Source organism: Linepithema humile, chromosome 1, assembly GCF_040581485.1.
Source record: "Linepithema humile isolate Giens D197 chromosome 1, Lhum_UNIL_v1.0, whole genome shotgun sequence".
NCBI classification, from domain to species: domain Eukaryota; kingdom Metazoa; phylum Arthropoda; class Insecta; order Hymenoptera; family Formicidae; genus Linepithema; species Linepithema humile.
In genome coordinates this window covers 41,629,230-41,647,976 of record NC_090128.1, presented here as the reverse complement: position 1 = coordinate 41,647,976, position 18,747 = coordinate 41,629,230, and the positions used below count along the sequence as shown (strand labels likewise).

At 31.3% G+C, this 18,747-nt stretch overlaps 3 protein-coding genes and 2 long non-coding RNA genes across 10 annotated transcripts; 1 reads left to right on the top strand and 4 right to left on the bottom strand.

The window, feature by feature from the left end:
• Positions 1-129: 129 nt before the first annotated feature.
• On the bottom strand, positions 130-3,830 carry Gr43a (Gustatory receptor 43a). 3 transcript variants are annotated; one of them, XM_012369432.2, is made up of 9 exons: positions 3,433-3,830; positions 3,064-3,195; positions 2,536-2,743; positions 1,984-2,200; positions 1,556-1,889; positions 1,322-1,429; positions 857-1,131; positions 458-616; positions 130-365 (listed from the first exon to the last, which is right to left on the bottom strand). In XM_012369432.2, the coding sequence occupies exons 1-9, from the start codon at positions 3,461-3,463 to the stop codon at positions 204-206; spliced, it is 1,626 nt and encodes a 541-aa protein (XP_012224855.1). In that variant the 5' UTR covers positions 3,464-3,830; the 3' UTR covers positions 130-203. The 3 variants fall into 3 exon arrangements, with proteins under 3 accessions (XP_012224855.1, XP_067207475.1, XP_067207482.1); XM_067351374.1 differs by having other exon boundaries at positions 1,322-1,889; XM_067351381.1 differs by lacking the exon at positions 3,064-3,195 and having other exon boundaries at positions 1,322-1,889.
• Positions 3,831-6,208: 2,378 nt separating this feature from the next.
• Blos1 (biogenesis of lysosome-related organelles complex 1 subunit 1) lies at positions 6,209-7,635 on the bottom strand. 2 transcript variants are annotated; one of them, XM_012369451.2, is made up of 5 exons: positions 7,430-7,635; positions 7,166-7,242; positions 7,019-7,091; positions 6,721-6,938; positions 6,209-6,629 (listed from the first exon to the last, which is right to left on the bottom strand). In XM_012369451.2, exons 2-5 carry the CDS (start codon positions 7,224-7,226, stop codon positions 6,595-6,597), a joined length of 387 nt encoding a protein of 128 aa, XP_012224874.1. In that variant the 5' UTR covers positions 7,227-7,242; positions 7,430-7,635; the 3' UTR covers positions 6,209-6,594. The 2 variants fall into 2 exon arrangements, with proteins under 2 accessions (XP_012224874.1, XP_012224873.1); XM_012369450.2 differs by having other exon boundaries at positions 7,166-7,239.
• Positions 7,636-7,773: 138 nt separating this feature from the next.
• LOC105673658 (INO80 complex subunit B) lies at positions 7,774-10,192 on the bottom strand. 3 transcript variants are annotated; one of them, XM_012369446.2, is made up of 7 exons: positions 10,014-10,192; positions 9,810-9,880; positions 9,544-9,694; positions 9,147-9,324; positions 8,775-9,008; positions 8,508-8,680; positions 7,774-8,415 (listed from the first exon to the last, which is right to left on the bottom strand). In XM_012369446.2, the coding sequence occupies exons 2-7, from the start codon at positions 9,853-9,855 to the stop codon at positions 8,283-8,285; spliced, it is 915 nt and encodes a 304-aa protein (XP_012224869.1). In that variant the 5' UTR covers positions 9,856-9,880; positions 10,014-10,192; the 3' UTR covers positions 7,774-8,282. The 3 variants fall into 3 exon arrangements, with proteins under 3 accessions (XP_012224869.1, XP_012224868.1, XP_012224870.1); XM_012369445.2 differs by having other exon boundaries at positions 9,810-10,191; XM_012369447.2 differs by having other exon boundaries at positions 9,852-10,190.
• A 3,891-nt stretch (positions 10,193-14,083) lies between these two features.
• On the bottom strand, positions 14,084-15,594 carry LOC136998715 (uncharacterized). The gene is made up of 3 exons (XR_010889259.1): positions 15,161-15,594; positions 14,802-15,021; positions 14,084-14,717 (listed from the first exon to the last, which is right to left on the bottom strand). It is a non-coding gene; the product is annotated as an uncharacterized lncRNA (long non-coding RNA).
• A 293-nt stretch (positions 15,595-15,887) lies between these two features.
• LOC136998716 (uncharacterized) lies at positions 15,888-17,252 on the top strand. The gene is made up of 3 exons (XR_010889260.1): positions 15,888-16,175; positions 16,315-16,534; positions 16,619-17,252. It is a non-coding gene; the product is annotated as an uncharacterized lncRNA (long non-coding RNA).
• The last annotated feature ends 1,495 nt before the right edge of the window (positions 17,253-18,747 follow it).

The window sequence follows — 18,747 nt, the reverse complement described above, 5'->3', positions numbered from 1 at the left end:
TTTTAGCGCGCGCGCGCGCGTTTCGATTTTCTGATTTTATAGTGAAATCTGCATCTTTGACCGGATTTGACTCGCATCTCGACGTGAATCTTTTGATCGTGAATATTTTACAAATAAATGGGCGACATGTACTAACTTTTAAAAAGCTTTATTATAGACTCGAGAACATAAAAAAAAGATGGATGAAAAAAGCACAATTTGTCCTAAATCAGGCCTAATTTTCCTGCCGTGAGATTGTGAAGCGTCGATGCGTTTTTCAGTATCTGCGTGGCGTTCTTCAAGATGCTATCGTAATTGCCTTTCGTGTCGTCTTCCTTTTGGAACTGAATGAGTATCACGAGGTACGTCGTGACGGCGCCAGCAATCTAAAAATTATCAATTTTATATTATTTTTTTTTTGTTTGTGTTTATTTATCACGAAATTGGCACGCAGGCACATTGAAACAAAATTCTTTACTGAAGTCACAAGAGTTCGATCCAGAGTGAAAAGTCCGCACGCTGAGAATTCTAACGGGCGGTGTAGAAGCTGAAGCGAAAAGATCTCTAGCTGTTTCCTGCCTTCCTTGTCGTGATTCGCGGACAGCAATTGACTGACTAGGACCGCTGTTTTCTTTCCCTGAGGACAGTTGCACAAATCGCACGATAAGCAACTATAAAACGGTGGAGTTGCGATAGAATAGGTGAGGCATTTTGGAATCTTTGCTTTCTTTCAAACATAAAGTGCTTAAACTATTTGATTTTCAGGAAAGAGGATTGATTTTTAAATTTCAAGTTCTTGAAATTTCTTTCAATGTTTCATTTTTATCTCGACAGTAAATTGTTGATTTATTCACTTATTTTTATTAGATTTTCTCACCTGTATCGTAGTCGTGTACGTGGGCTGTACAATCATGAGTAATCTCCAAATGTGGAAGACGCACCACAATCCTTGCACTGCGAGGAATAACGGTTCTCGTCTTCCATCGGCCTCCATTATTAAAAAGTACGGCGTGATGATCAAATGTATCAGACAGGTGATTGTGATTACGAGTATAATGACGCCGTAAGCGGTGTTTATAAGTGTCACCGTGTCACACAGTGATGCGTGAACTGTCACCAGTTGGGCTATACTGTCCGTGAAACCTTTGCCATCTGAACAAAAGGTTCATCATTATCATTTAATTGACAAAAATTTTTTATTTCAACAATTTGTGCTATACACAATTTGTGTTTTTTTTGTTACAATATTTTATCGATTATACTCATTGCAAGCGTAACAAAAGTCGAGGAAATAAAAAATTGAAAATAAAACTATTTCTAGGTATACGATAGACAATTGTACCATTTGTGCCAGACGAATCCATGATCTTCGATTTCCTAAACATTCGAGTATTTCCCAAATCCTGCCGAATGTACATAGGAACTTGTCCTTGATCTCGAAGGTCGCCGGCTAAGAGAACAGTTCGTATCATTTTAAGAGTGTGCTCAATAACTTCGAAGATATTCAAAAAGATGTCTAAATTGATTATGATTGCAGAACGATGATTGTGATGATTTATTGAAGGGACACACGCACCCAATCCAAGATCCTTCCTGAATTGATCCGTGATCCTGCCGCTCCTGAGGATGTTCTCGAGGCACTTGTTCAGTCTGGAAAACCTTTGGCCAATGTTATACGTGGCAACGGCATACTGAACCTCCATCATCATGATGACTATGTACATGAAGTACAGGGGAAGGTAGTTGATCGGACCCTTGTCGTTTAGCTTCTTGTTTAGCTTCACCTCGTGGTTCCACGTGTAAACGTCGAGGCACGAGAGGATGATGGCATAGGAGACGGTGCAGAGTGTCAGAAGGATCGTGTACCGTCGGACCTTCTTCGGCGAGATGATCCCTATTTTCTCGTCGCACTTGACGCAGAGACGAACCGAATGATGAATCCGCGTATGCGGATAATCTCGATAATTTATGGCAACGATAAACGGTCAGTTAAGTGAGACTTACGTCGACTAGTTTATCAATAACGCTTTGCACTTGCTTCCAGCGCAAGATCGAGCCGATGATGGCGACGGTGGTGAGACTCATCACGCCCAACACGTCGCTGCTGGTGACGATCACCGCGTTCTGCGACTTGAGTCGAGTGCTGTGCTCCCATCCGTCTCTCAAGTCGCGCCAGAAGCCGTAGATCTCGGCGCTGATCAGACATGTTAGTAGGAATATACTGCAACGCATTATTTCTCATCAATTTGTAGGAACTTTTTTCATTCTTTTTTTTTTCAATTACTCTTACGCCTAATATTATTTCCAAATATGCTTATGAATAATTGAGATTTCTAAGCTTGAACTTTCTCAACTTTCAGATTCCTACGTTTCTGTATAGATGATGCTAGGCCTATTTAACGTGACAACTCGGTGCTTTCCTAACAGAACCCCCTTAGTTTCGTTTGGGATATAAAGTTACTTGGGATATAACAGGTAACATATACATTTCTAAAATATTGATCTGAGATTGATCTATATCTGCACGGAAAACTTGAATCGACCACTCATCGTCACCTGTAAACGCTGTCGATGATGCTCAATCGGCCTTGATATCTGCCAGATGCCTGTGCGACAAATCTCGTCGGAAATACGCCGGACAGTTTGCTGAGGTGATAGATCGGGAACACCGCTTGGTATAGATCGCTGTTTACCGACTTGTTACTCGCGCCATCGGAATTTACGTCATATTCGTCCACGGGCTTTGAGGGCTTGTCTACAGACACTAGAATTACGTTGCGTTATTCCACTATCGATTTTAATCGTCTTTTACACGAGTGTAGGCCTTGTGGCCTCGAATAAATTATACTGGGGATTTCTTTATGTAGCGCAATTGTTAAAATTCTGCAAATCATGCCATTAAGCTTCATCTTGTGTACCGATCTCTAATTGTCTAACGTTTATCAATATTTTTATAAGGATTATTTTATTTTTCGGAAAGATGAATATAATTTATTTGTTCCTTATATTAAAAAAGTTACTTCAAATTTAGAACAATATAAATTATAAAGAAAATGGCAATTTATATATTGTCTATCATCTTACTATTCGCCATTTTGTTTGTTGTTTGTTGCTTATCGAAATCATTCCATTGCACATGCATTTTTTCAGACATATCGTCAATGATATTCACAGGCGCGGTCGCAAAATAACTCGCGAGCTGCATTGGATGGATTCCTACGATCACATAATAATTATATTAAGATGTTGCTGCATCTACAACACTTTAGAGTCAAAACGGGATATACTATATATCGCAATCAAGCAGATTTTATTTGTGTTCGACGAGACAGAGATGCGTTGCGAGAAGAAAGGTCACAAAAAAATCCCAAAATGTCCTCGTTTCTTTGCACAAAGTTTAAGACTTTTCGGAAAAGCTATTTTCATCAGTTAGCTATTTTTGTCAAAACTCACCGTTGAGATTTACGGAATTCGCGTTGTACATTGGAGAGAATCGCCAACAGGAAGCGGCCGGTCACAGTGTGGATGCATTTGTTTTATGCACTCGCGTACTCGTCCATTCGTATTCGTCAGATTGTCGGTGAATAATTGTTGTCGACGATCGAACGCTCTTGGCCGATGATTATCCTTCGAAAATACACACTCGTGTATGGCATGCGCACCTGAATGTACGACGAGCTTTCTGAGAAAATGCGCGCGTGCAGAGGCACGTTTTCAGTCAGGATCTGTAAAAAGAGCTTTGATCTCAGTTTGGTCTCGTTCGAGGACTTGTCTCATCGAGGACAAGGAAGAAAATAAATCCGGGTGATCTTTTTATCGCGTGCGATCCAATTGATAAGCACGATGTTCCCGCAATCATGCTGTTTCCTATGTAGAACGTATTATTAGGCCAGCGTTAAACGAGAATAATAAAAGCGAAAGTTGTTATTGTCGGTTTAATACACACGCAAACAATATTACATTGTATATTTATGCGCGAAAGCGTATTTGCGCCTTATCAGTGTTTAAAGGTAAAAATTATTAATTTATCGAATAATTAATTTTTCCGTGTATTGATACACCATTTTCTGAACTACCCCTTGTAGAATGTACATACATACACACATTTACATTTCAAAATGTAAAGCAACAGAAATAAATAGAAGTAAAATGAGATTTTCCATCATTTTATTTATATTTATTATTCATTTAAAAAGAATATTTGTATTTACCTTTCCACTAATAGGATCACCGCGTATTCATTAAGTTTTATTTATAATTTACAATTCCCCCAGCTTACTGTGTAACTCGCCACGCAACGGTGGCAACAACAATGTCTTGTATTTACGCATACAGACAAAAACACAGTCGTTGTTCGCAGTATTCTTCGATCGATCTGACAAGTAATATTAGGTCTTTCGTGTCAATGATGTGTCGCGATTTACATCTATAATCACGATCAGCTGCGATCTGTATCTACTGTTGATTACATTGGTAAACATAATTTACGTGCCATTTTTATTAGTGTTAATATGTACTTCTTTATGTTCGAAAAACACAATCAAAATTTCTTTCGCGTCTTTAATTTTACATGACAATATGTGAAATTATAATACACACTAATATTCAATTTAATGTAATTAAAATAAAAAGTGTCACTTTACATGATACAAAAACGCAAATAATGTATTCGTAAAAGTACTTCTCAATTTATCCGATACGATGTTTCCGATATGACGAATAATTAAAATAATTTTGTTATCTCAGTGTTATACGTATTCTTCGATGAAAATCGCGCGTAGAACTGAAGAAACCTTTGTCATCGTCGCTATAAGGAGACCTACTTGTGAAAAGAAAACCTTTGTGTAAACACTGTAACTTCGATCACTCCCTTAGTCCCCGCACAGCCGATCAAACGTTGTGATAAACGTCCGTAATTATGCGAGGGTGTGATAAACGAAGGACAGCTACTTTTTTTTCGCTCCGTATTCAGCACGAAGTAAATAAAAAAATAAACGATTTGCGGCACGAATTCCTATAAACCGATACATCTGTGATATAATTGCAAACACGACTTTTTTATTATATTTTTATTAGTTTTATTATAGTTTATTAAATAATTTTATATTTTTATTGATAATATTTAATCAATAGTGTTATTTCAGTTAAAGTTAAGAATGTTTCAAGTTTAGACAAATTCAGAAGGCTTAAAGAATTAAAGATTTTGTTTTAGTTATTATTTTCAATTGTCCTTATTAATCGGCATTTTTGTTTCACAGTGATAAAAAAGATCAATTAAAAATGGTTTGCGAAAATATCGAATAAAATCATCTCATATATAATTTTACTATTTTCAATATTGCTGTTTATTAGGAAAAATAAATAAAATATTTACATGCAGATATATATCTAATAATATAGAAACAGTGTTTTTAATTGCATAAAGACTTTATTTTTTAACAATTGTTTTGAATAGCTATACATGTTTGTAGCTTTATTATTTTTGTATCAAGACGTGTATGTGACACACACACACACACACACACACGCGCGCGCGCACACGCACACACACACACACACATTTGTCGTGTTATACAGAAAAGACACATTGAGAACTCTGGAAACTAAATTGATCGTAGAAGATTGCTCTGTTTGTTATTGCTAGCGAATGTGAATGAATAATGCTTGGTGATATGTTTAACGTCATGCGACTATATATTTACTTTTCCTCGACGAATTTTGTTTATCTTCATTACATTCTGACAGTAGCATTGAGTACAATTTTATGTAACAAACCGTAGTTTAAATATAAAATTTTTGTTTTTATAATTAATTATAACATTAAATAAACATTACATTGTTTATATTGACTTTATTAAGTTCATCGTAGAATAAATTGCTTGCGAGAGATAGTGAACAAATATCGAAATAATTCCAAGTCCCGATTAAAGAATACCACATTTTCGGCAAATAAACTTTTTTCTACATGTTTCAGCATGTACTCTATGTCTACAGTAATTTTTTTCTTACTCCCATTATTAATGTAATAGATGTGCTTGAGCAATTATCAAGCATCGTCGACTTTACTACTACGACTGATAAATGGTTTTATCAATCACATGCAACGTCGATATTGCCCCAACGGTAAGTATACACGTATTTGTTAATTAAACAATTGTACTAGTGTCGAATATATTATTTAAAAATATTTTCCATATAAGACAACACAACATATAATAAAACTATTCACTATTTTCACATAAATACTATATTTCTCAATCATAAATACATGTAACAGTACATAACTTTTATATATTTACTATTATCGCCAAGCATTATGCTGAACATAAAGCAATATAAAGTATCTTATAATTTACACCATAAAAAAAGTGCATAAAAAAATTAATAATTATTATTTCCAACAAATCAGAAATATTATCTAACAATTCAATAATTTTTTATTAGCAGTTTAAAGATTATTTTTTAAATATAAATATGTATTTTTAAAAAATGTGTGAGATAATAATGATATAAAATTGAAAAAACCAGGAATGGTATACCTAACCAAATAGTTTTAAATATATTTCATTTGTAATTTTGTCATAATCAGAGAAAGTATCTTGCACTTTAATATCTTCAAGTATTGCTAACATTTTGATTCTCTTGTGTAGCTAAGAATAAAATATAATAACATTACTCATCTGGATTTGGTTATAAGAAAATTTTATATTATTGAATATTATAAATTATTAAATTTTGTACCTTTATATGAATATTCTAAGGCAGTGGCTATTGTTCTCATATCTCCTTCTATACTGCGTGCCCAGTTTTCTGCATCTCCAATCTCCTTTAATGCACTTGAAAAAGATTCTACCAAATTCAACCATAATTGTGTTTGTTTGGCAAAATTGGTTGCACTATGCTGTAATTGTTTTGCTTCTGCATCTAGTTTTTTCTGATTTAAATACGCCTGAGCTACTCTGTAATAACAATATCTCTTATTCTTATATGATTATATATATAGAAGTTAAATCAAATTTGAAACAAATGTTATATTTACCCAACATTTAAATGATCAACAAGAGCTTGCGTTAAATTGCTTGCAGCCTGAACAGCTTCTTTTCGTTTTTGTTCTGTTATATCATTTACAGATTTTAACAGTTGTGATAATTAACTTTGATATAAAGTTCAATAATTTGTATCTTACCTTGTCTTTCTTTTCTTATCACTTGCTTGCTCTGATGTTCTTTCACAATTGATGATAACATTTCTGACAAATTGCTGCTGGAAATAATAATAAATGTAATTTAAATCGACTTTTTTTTTTGGTTATAATAATTAACGACATTTTTAAATTAACTATAAATTTAGAAGTTAATTATATTCTATTTTGAAAATAACATTCTTAGAAATAAACAATTATACATTACATGCTTGACTATAACAAATAATTATATGTTTAACACTATACCTCTTGTAATAGTTCTATATTATATGTGAATTAATCTTCTGCGATATAAAAAAATTAAAATTAGATCACAAATTTTAATTTACAATCGACGTTGTATATACTGTGCTCCTATTATGATATATCAACCAATATCAACTCTAACGCTGTTAACGCCATACTAACATTGCGACTGTGGCGACTCGTAACAAATTTACTGAAAGTAAAGAAATTATTTAGTTGAGACTCAACCCAAATGGTTCAAGTCTCAGCTAAAAATGTCAAGTATGATATTCCTTTTAGCAATAAAATAAATTTGTAAAAATGAATACTGTGACAGACATGGATTTTGCAAGAAAACATAGAAACACCGAAATCTGATTTTATTCTATTGTCATATTTTATTTTACATAAACATTTCAGTTTTAAAATTTTAAAACTATATCAAAATTTTTTGTAAAACTTATTCTCAACAATGCTGTTAACAAAGCTAATTGTGAATTCTAGGATATAATATATCAGAAAAAAATGAATGAAATAATAACACACACATACACATATACACAAAATTCAATTTGGTATGATACAGAAAATATGAAAAAAAACATCATTTACAATAAAGAATGTAACTTTTGTTACTAAAATTATATGACAATTGTTGAAGAGTTCTTTTCGAAAGTTCGTTCTATTCTTTATTGTAAATAATGATATTTCATACTTCTTTTATGTATCGAAATCGATGAACAGTTTCATATCAAACTAAATTGTTAATCGTAGCAATATAAACAAGCTGACAATTTTAACTAAACTATATATATATATAATTCTATAAACTAAGCTTTTTAATCGAAACGCTTTAAAATTATTTATATAATATTTACATAGTTAAAAAGAGATTAGCTTTGTAACATTTTAAACTACATAATGGTACTCCAGTTTTTGAACATGAATATCTTTTTGGATTTTTACATTGTTTTATACCACAAAGAATTTGTTTTGGTTGACTTTTCCTAAAAAAGGTTACAAGAATTTGATATACATATTAAATATTATTAGAAAATTCTTTATAAATCCAATAATAAATAATAATTTTATCACTTACTCTTTGGTGGGAGAAAGTGGAAAATCCTCACCAGGTGGTAAAGATATAGAACTTCCTTCGACTGTTAATCGATATGTTACCAATGGCACCTGTCGCCTAGATAATCTTCCTTTACTGATCACTTTGGATGCTTTAGATTCTTGCTTTTTAAGTAATCTTTCCATTGTCTTTTTCTACAAAAATAATTAAAGAACGTTTTTACTTATAAATTATCTCTATAACGCTTGGCCACAAAACAAAACTTTCAAGAATTTTTGTAAATATTACTTTATCCTTTTCTCTTTTTTCATCAGCAAGTTGTTTTCGCTTTAGAGATTTTAGAGCAGCCTTCTGTATAGCTTCTGCAGTCATGACTTTTTCTTTGTAACCAGTTGGCAATGACATCAGTTGTTCAACACTTGAATTTGTCTCCGTATCAGTTTTTCTCTCAAACATTGCTCTTTGTCGAGCTGTCATTAATTTGGGATCCTTTGGCTTAATTTTTTTTAATTCATCATCAACCTGAAATACAAAATGCATGCTGTTATTTCTTATGATTATTACCAATCTTGTAACCATTATTGCAAGCATATACAAAATAGAAATAGAATGTCAGACATATTTTCTTTAATATTTATACAAAACATCTAAGTAAAATACCTCTTCAAGTTTACCAGACTCGATAGCATCAAGCCATCTTTCTTCTTCACTGCTGGTTCCACTATCTTTACCCTTATTGCTTTTTGGCATTTTCTTTTTTACAGTAGCTTTTGGAGAAGGTGCAGTACTCATTGTAGGTATACTCAATGTTTTCAATACCTTTTCACGTTTCTCCAAACTAGAAAATAATAAGTCATGTAATAATTATTAGTCATGAATGTTCTATATGTAAAAAAAAATATATATAAATATTGTTAAGATCATGCAAAATATTATTAAAAATTGTTAAAAAGTTTCTTATTTTTAAATTGTCACAATTTATTCAAATAGTAAATCTTAAAAACAAAACATCGATATATAGTTTTATATATTAGATAAAAGCACAATGAAATATTACCTTCTTTCATCTTCTTTTTTCATTTTTATCTTTTTCTTTTCAGATGAGATGTCAACAAGAGCCTCGCTATCATCATGCATGAGCTTTTTCTTTTTGTGCTTTTTATGTTTATGTTTTTTATGCCTTTTCTGCGATGGAACGTCACTTGTATCTGACAAACATATTAATAATAAAAAATTGCAAAATATATTACTTTTAACATAAGAATTCCATATATATTCTATACAATACAAGATCTGATACAGATACATTGGACACAGAATTACCTAAATTTACATCTTCTTCTGTACTTATATCTTTCGGCTTACCCATTAAATAAAGAACAGCAGCCAAATAACTTAAAAAATAATTCCACGTTTTACGTGGAAATTACATAAGATAAGTTTGCACGATAATTAAAATTGCTCGTCACCATAAAAAAAATAATGAGCCAAAATGACAATTTTAGAGGTTAGAAAATCTGTTTACACCTTTAACTAGTGATGCAATGTTTTCTACCGAGCTCCCGGCTTCAGAACCCCTACAAGCGAGAAGTGCGTATATGCGCTGCGCAGAACGCTTTGCGCAGCACATGTACGCGCTTCTCGCTTGTGTGAGGCTCAGAAGCAGAGCTGCCAGTTTTCCCCGGAGAGCACGGACTAAGGAATAGAGGGACGAAGCCACGGACCATGATGTAAGAAGATAGGTGTACCATTGCCGTGAATGCGCAGTCGTCCAAAGTAATGATCGCTCTTCGACCAATCAGGAATTGGTCCAAAATGCTAAAAAGTAATATGGCTGCCAAAATATGTTGACACGGGGCTTGTTCGTTTTAGCTACACTGGGGCTGCTCTGGGTCTGCTCTACACAGGATAATACAGAACAGATAAATAGTTTGTCCTGTATTATCTTGTTTAGAGCAGACCCAGAGCTGCCCCAGTGCAGCTAAAACGAACAAGCCCACGGTTGACACCGAAGGTTATTAAATATAATAATATTAAAAGATATTTAAAAACTATGCCAACGTGTTGTGTAAAGAATTGTATAAGTCGTACTGATCATACGAGATATCATAAGAGATATTAAATATATGTATTCACACATTTGTGTTGGAAACACTTAATTTTCTATATAATATTTATTAATTGATATTATTTATTATTGTGGGTAATTGTCATTTATTGCTACTGTATTTTATATTGCAAATTTATTATTTTTATAAGATATTTTTATAAATTTTAATTACATTTTAATAATATGATAATTCTATATTAGAATTTCGCGGATGCATTTTGGACCACGTTTGATTGGCTGTCCTATCATGCTGACGTCATACGGCTGCCATTATGCGCAATGGTACACCTATCTTCTTACATCATGCCACGGACCATTGAGTAAAAAGAAACAGGAGGGAGCATATACTAGCAGAGAGAAACCTGAGAGAGGTCACGCTGCCGTTTTCCGTACGACGCTTTCTCTAGGCTGTACGCTAGTGACGCACGTCCATTTCCGGCCGGCTTAGGAACTAAATAGCCACGTCCATTTTCCGCATCGGTCAAAAAGTCACGTCTATTTTCTGAGATGGTTCATGTCCATGTTATATCCACAAGCGAAGCTATTTACGTCACGCGTCCTTGCCGTCCGTTCATTGAACTATATACCATACTGGAACGAGCACGCCTTTGTTCTCGACCGGTCAGATGGAGATAGCTGTTTGGACCCGGATCTCTCTATCTAACCAACAGTCTCGGTCACGTGTTCACAGCTACTATTAGTTCTACAAACATTCGCCTTCATAAAAATAAAATTTTATGCTTTAAAATGAAATTGTTGGATAATTATAAAATTTATATGTTGAAATTTATTTTTATATTATAAAATTATTTAATAAAAACAATGTATATTGTTTAATAAAAATTGTTAATATATAACATGTATGTATACATATATATTAAATAAAAAAACTTAATACATTTAAACACTTCTATATTTTATTTGTTTAAATATTATAATTTTGTTACATTTATTAATTATAATATCACAATTAAATCACAATTGAAATTAAAGTAAAACAAAATTAATATACATTTAAAATAAAATATATAATTAAAATAAAATCAAATAACAAATCACAATTGCCTCAAATTAAAATATTGCACAATGCACATTGTGACTAAAGAAAAACGAAGCAAAATAAAGATGAACAAGAAACGATTATACGTGACTAAATAAAATAGTTTTATGCAATTTTGCGCGTTTTGTTCCACGTTCTTTTAAATGTCGTTCTGTCATTTTTTTACAAAAAGTCAAAATGCGAAGTTTTATATACTTCATTGCTATTACTTTAATTATTTGAATTTCATGCAAATCTTCACTTCCCGTATTATCAAGAAGAGGATGTTCAGGTATAAATAATTGTTTTATTTTAGGCAATAATAATTGCATGACTCTGATTACAATATTTTGTTTAAAAGAATTATTCTGTATGTGACCTGAAGCTAATTCTATTTTGAAAGCTTTTTCTGTAGTTTGAACAATTTGAAACGCAACATTTGATGGATAATAAAGTTTTCCTCGATTAACAAAAGAAGTGAATGAATTGTATTTATTGATATTAATTGCATAAGTATGAAATGTATTACATCTTTCCATATTTCTTTCTATTAAAATATTTATGCAATGATGGCAATGTATTTCAGTAAGAAGTGTACGAATAATAGAACCCGTTATATAATATAAAATATTTTGTTGAAGAAACGATAAATTTACATTATCTATTAAATTTGATAGGGCTTGCAATTCTTCTTCATTTATATTTATACAATTATCATCATGTATTGTACGTTTTGGCGTTCGAAATTTTAAAATAGAGGGTACTTCGTAATTGTCACTTAAACAATTTGCATTAAAACTAGCACGTACAGAATTACGAAACAAAAGTTGCCGTAAAGCCCATTTAAACTGTAATGCATTAGGATTATCATTCCATCCACCACGTCCTCTTATGCATGAAAAAAATAATTCTAAATGATCTTGAGAACACTTATATGCTAAAAAATATCGTAAAGCGTTTACTTCTTTGTACAATAGATCGTGTGCTAAATTGTAAAAACTTTGACAATTTATAACAAATCCTAGTGCAAAAGTACTTCGAGAATGGACAAAAATATTAATGTCATTTATTTTTAAACTCGAAATGTATGTGATGCTATCATCAAAAAATTGTTTGACTAATTTTAAGTTGTTAATCGTCATAGGTGACTTAAAACCTGTACCAAAACCGTTTCTTGTATTCATCGTGTCAAATAATCTATCAATGATACGAATAAATTCTGTTGTTGCTTCACTATTTATAAAGTTTTTATCTCCACTTGTTCTAAGAAAATCTATTGCATCAGCAACACCACTACTTAATACCTGTGCTGCCAAAAGTACATTCATTTTCTTATTTGAAAAATTAACGTGATTATAACTTAATTTATTAGCAAGTTTTAAATCTGCTTCTTCTTGAATTGTATGCAGTTTTTTAATATAACTGAATGAGATTAAGCCAGCTTTAGATGAAATATTTGTTTCTGCTAAGGCATTACGTGCTAATTTAACCATGTGACATGGATCCATTATACAATAAACATTTGACTTATTTTGTGGATGTTTAAAAAAGGTTTTTATATTGTCAGTAAATAGATTACATCCAAGTAATTTAAACGTTGAAAGGTTTGTTTTTGTTCCATCACATGTTAATGAACGTACTATTACGCCTACTTCATATAATTTTTCAATTGCACATTTTATTAGTTGTGCTTGCATATTTGCATTTATTTTGTTAATAAAAAAATATGCAATTGGGCATTTAAACTTATTTGTATATGAAACTATTTGAAAAACTAATACTTCTGTAGCTAAATCTTGAGAATCAATATTTAAGATATCACCATAATCAACATAGCCTCTGTTTTTATCGGTTTTTATATCATGTATAATTTGAGTACGAATTGCCATTGAGTCAAATATTAAAGCTACATCTTTCAAAAATTGCTTTTGTGGTATTTCTGTTTCTAAATATTTAAAAATTTCCGAAAGAGAAAACCTACTTCACAATTATAATTTCCAAGCCATTTTCGTAACATCGACGGATGTGGTAAACACAATGTTTCTCGAAGCGTGTCATATCCTTTAGGACTATAAAAATATAGTGTTAATGCAAATTGTTTCATTTCTTGCGTGTATCGTCTTTGCGTTGAAACAACATTATTATTATGATATTCATTTAAAATAATTTGTAACTTAGAATCACTAAAATTATTCAGTAATATTTTTTCCAGATCTGTGTTTGTGTCATGATTCGTTTTAAACGTTTCAACAATGTTCCGTGTTGTTTTAATAGTTTTTTCTCGACGATGTAAACGTTTTTGTAAAATGTGTATTTTTTTCAATAATTCACCTTCTCTTCGCTCTTGTTCTGTTGCCGTCTTTATTACATTAGAATTAAGCATGCAAATATCCATTTGTTCATCCACTTGTTTATCTAATATTTTTTTAGTTGTTTTTCTCTACCAAAATCAAATAAATATTTTATACACACACGCACATATTAAAAATATTAAGATATATATTTAAAGCTATCACACACATCTGTACGTAATGTTACAAATGCCTTAAAGCGTTCTTTCACTGCTTTTCTATTTATTGAAAAGAAAGAGAAAAAACACATTTCAAAGCATTTGTAACATAAAATAAACTCCAGTCTCTTTGGATAAACTATAGTGTGTATATTCTCAATATTGTTCATTTCTCAGTGACATCAAATGTAGCAGTCTATTGTGAGATGCAATGAATGACAAATTAACTTTAATGACAAATATATTTACTTTTATGCTTCTAATTATATTACCAACTTACAATATGTACAAGTATAAAAGCGTAACTAAATATATATAATATACATAAAATTGTGTATATATCAATATTCAGATAATTGAAACAATCGCTGAATTGAGTCGTAGATACATCCCGATTAATCAGATTCAAATATATATATATACACAATCGATTTCAATTATATACACACATTGATTATACATACATATATATATATATATATATATATATATATATATATGTATGTATGTGTATTTTATAATAAGAATCCAGACAGAATGCATGTCTAAAATTGGAAGAAGATCCTAGAGATCCTGAAAATGTGTCTGTTATAGACAGTATCTGGGAAAAAATTTATTTTTACAATAGTAAATTAAAATATTTTCAATAAACCATACCTCAATATTCTCTTTATCTGCATCATTGCTAGATGTTATATAAAAAATTGACGGACTTGCATCTTTGAATAATAGATTTTTTGCTGTTCGTAATACATAGGAATCATGTGAAAAATGCTTGCTACATATATATGTGTGCTGTTTTAGGGGCAAGTCCAACAAATCTTTTGGTATAGACATTATCCATTTTTTATATTTTTTATTATCTTTCATAGGAAAGCTGAAAAATATTTATTAAATACTATAAAATGTACATACACAAGCACATGCACACACGCACATAATTATACATATATATCTATATATATTTATACATTATAAAATATAAATAATATATTTATCAATTTTAATTTTAATACCTGTGAAAAGAAAATTCCATATTGCTATCGCTGCTGTTTAAACAATTTTTTAGGCCACAAATTTTTCCCATGCTTGACAGATAAATAACAAATTGTCCTATATGTATATAAATGGTATATATGTATGCGCAAGGCGAATGTTTTCAGCTAAGAGAGTAGACGAGATAGAAAGAGAAATCCGGTACCAAGTCGCCGCCTTGTCTGACCGTTTTGTCGAATGGAGGGGGTAGCCTGTGCTCCTTCCAGTATGGTATATAGTTCAATGGTTCCAATAGCGCATAGTATTGAGATTTGAATCATATCTAGCAGAGATTCGAATCTTAATCGAGATTCGACCTTATTTAATGGAAATTCCAACTTCTCGTGTGTAGTATTCCGTGTAGGATTCCGTGCAGAATGCGATATTTCCTACCGGGCTCCCGACTCTCGAGCCCCAAGATCTATAGAGAGAAGGTTACAGGCCGGAGCACAGACTTTTACATAAAGCATAACGCATAAGCATAAGGAAATTGATTGGTCTATATATAAGCATAAGCAAATGCATAAGGAAACGGACCAATCAATTTCCTTATGCTTATGCGTTATGCTTTATGCAAAAGTCTGTGCTCCCGCCTTACCTCAGTAAAACCGGTTGAGGGCGAGGAACGATGAAGTAAGGGGGGGAGCTAGAAACAGCTTGATGGCGAGGGGCGATGAAGGAAGGGAAGAGCATGATGATCTCATCGACAAACTGTAGCTGTCTGAGATAGCCATTGAACTATATACCATACTGGAAGGAGCACAGGCTACCCCCTCCATTCGACAAAACGGTCAGACAAGGCGGCGACTTGGTACCGGATTTCTCTTTCTATCTCGTCTACTCTCTTAGCTGAAAACATTCGCCTTGCGCATACATATATACCATTTATATACATATAGGACAATTTGTTATTTATCTGTCAAGCATGGGAAAAATTTGTGGCCTAAAAAATTGTTTAAACAGCAGCGATAGCAATATGGAATTTTCTTTTCACAGGTATTAAAATTAAAATTGATAAATATATTATTTATATTTTATAATGTATAAATATATATAGATATATATGTATAATTATGTGCGTGTGTGCATGTGCTTGTGTATGTACATTTTATAGTATTTAATAAATATTTTTCAGCTTTCCTATGAAAGATAATAAAAAATATAAAAAATGGATAATGTCTATACCAAAAGATTTGTTGGACTTGCCCCTAAAACAGCACACATATATATGTAGCAAGCATTTTTCACATGATTCCTATGTATTACGAACAGCAAAAAATCTATTATTCAAAGATGCAAGTCCGTCAATTTTTTATATAACATCTAGCAATGATGCAGATAAAGAGAATATTGAGGTATGGTTTATTGAAAATATTTTAATTTACTATTGTAAAAATAAATTTTTTCCCAGATACTGTCTATAACAGACACATTTTCAGGATCTCTAGGATCTTCTTCCAATTTTAGACATGCATTCTGTCTGGATTCTTATTATAAAATACACATACATACATATATATATATATATATATATATATATATATATATGTATGTATAATCAATGTGTGTATATAATTGAAATCGATTGTGTATATATATATATTTGAATCTGATTAATCGGGATGTATCTACGACTCAATTCAGCGATTGTTTCAATTATCTGAATATTGATATATACACAATTTTATGTATATTATATATATTTAGTTACGCTTTTATACTTGTACATATTGTAAGTTGGTAATATAATTAGAAGCATAAAAGTAAATATATTTGTCATTAAAGTTAATTTGTCATTCATTGCATCTCACAATAGACTGCTACATTTGATGTCACTGAGAAATGAACAATATTGAGAATATACACACTATAGTTTATCCAAAGAGACTGGAGTTTATTTTATGTTACAAATGCTTTGAAATGTGTTTTTTCTCTTTCTTTTCAATAAATAGAAAAGCAGTGAAAGAACGCTTTAAGGCATTTGTAACATTACGTACAGATGTGTGTGATAGCTTTAAATATATATCTTAATATTTTTAATATGTGCGTGTGTGTATAAAATATTTATTTGATTTTGGTAGAGAAAAACAACTAAAAAAATATTAGATAAACAAGTGGATGAACAAATGGATATTTGCATGCTTAATTCTAATGTAATAAAGACGGCAACAGAACAAGAGCGAAGAGAAGGTGAATTATTGAAAAAAATACACATTTTACAAAAACGTTTACATCGTCGAGAAAAAACTATTAAAACAACACGGAACATTGTTGAAACGTTTAAAACGAATCATGACACAAACACAGATCTGGAAAAAATATTACTGAATAATTTTAGTGATTCTAAGTTACAAATTATTTTAAATGAATATCATAATAATAATGTTGTTTCAACGCAAAGACGATACACGCAAGAAATGAAACAATTTGCATTAACACTATATTTTTATAGTCCTAAAGGATATGACACGCTTCGAGAAACATTGTGTTTACCACATCCGTCGATGTTACGAAAATGGCTTGGAAATTATAATTGTGAAGTAGGTTTTCTCTTTCGGAAATTTTTAAATATTTAGAAACAGAAATACCACAAAAGCAATTTTTGAAAGATGTAGCTTTAATATTTGACTCAATGGCAATTCGTACTCAAATTATACATGATATAAAAACCGATAAAAACAGAGGCTATGTTGATTATGGTGATATCTTAAATATTGATTCTCAAGATTTAGCTACAGAAGTATTAGTTTTTCAAATAGTTTCATATACAAATAAGTTTAAATGCCCAATTGCATATTTTTTTATTAACAAAATAAATGCAAATATGCAAGCACAACTAATAAAATGTGCAATTGAAAAATTATATGAAGTAGGCGTAATAGTACGTTCATTAACATGTGATGGAACAAAAACAAACCTTTCAACGTTTAAATTACTTGGATGTAATCTATTTACTGACAATATAAAAACCTTTTTTAAACATCCACAAAATAAGTCAAATGTTTATTGTATAATGGATCCATGTCACATGGTTAAATTAGCACGTAATGCCTTAGCAGAAACAAATATTTCATCTAAAGCTGGCTTAATCTCATTCAGTTATATTAAAAAACTGCATACAATTCAAGAAGAAGCAGATTTAAAACTTGCTAATAAATTAAGTTATAATCACGTTAATTTTTCAAATAAGAAAATGAATGTACTTTTGGCAGCACAGGTATTAAGTAGTGGTGTTGCTGATGCAATAGATTTTCTTAGAACAAGTGGAGATAAAAACTTTATAAATAGTGAAGCAACAACAGAATTTATTCGTATCATTGATAGATTATTTGACACGATGAATACAAGAAACGGTTTTGGTACAGGTTTTAAGTCACCTATGACGATTAACAACTTAAAATTAGTCAAACAATTTTTTGATGATAGCATCACATACATTTCGAGTTTAAAAATAAATGACATTAATATTTTTGTCCATTCTCGAAGTACTTTTGCACTAGGATTTGTTATAAATTGTCAAAGTTTTTACAATTTAGCACACGATCTATTGTACAAAGAAGTAAACGCT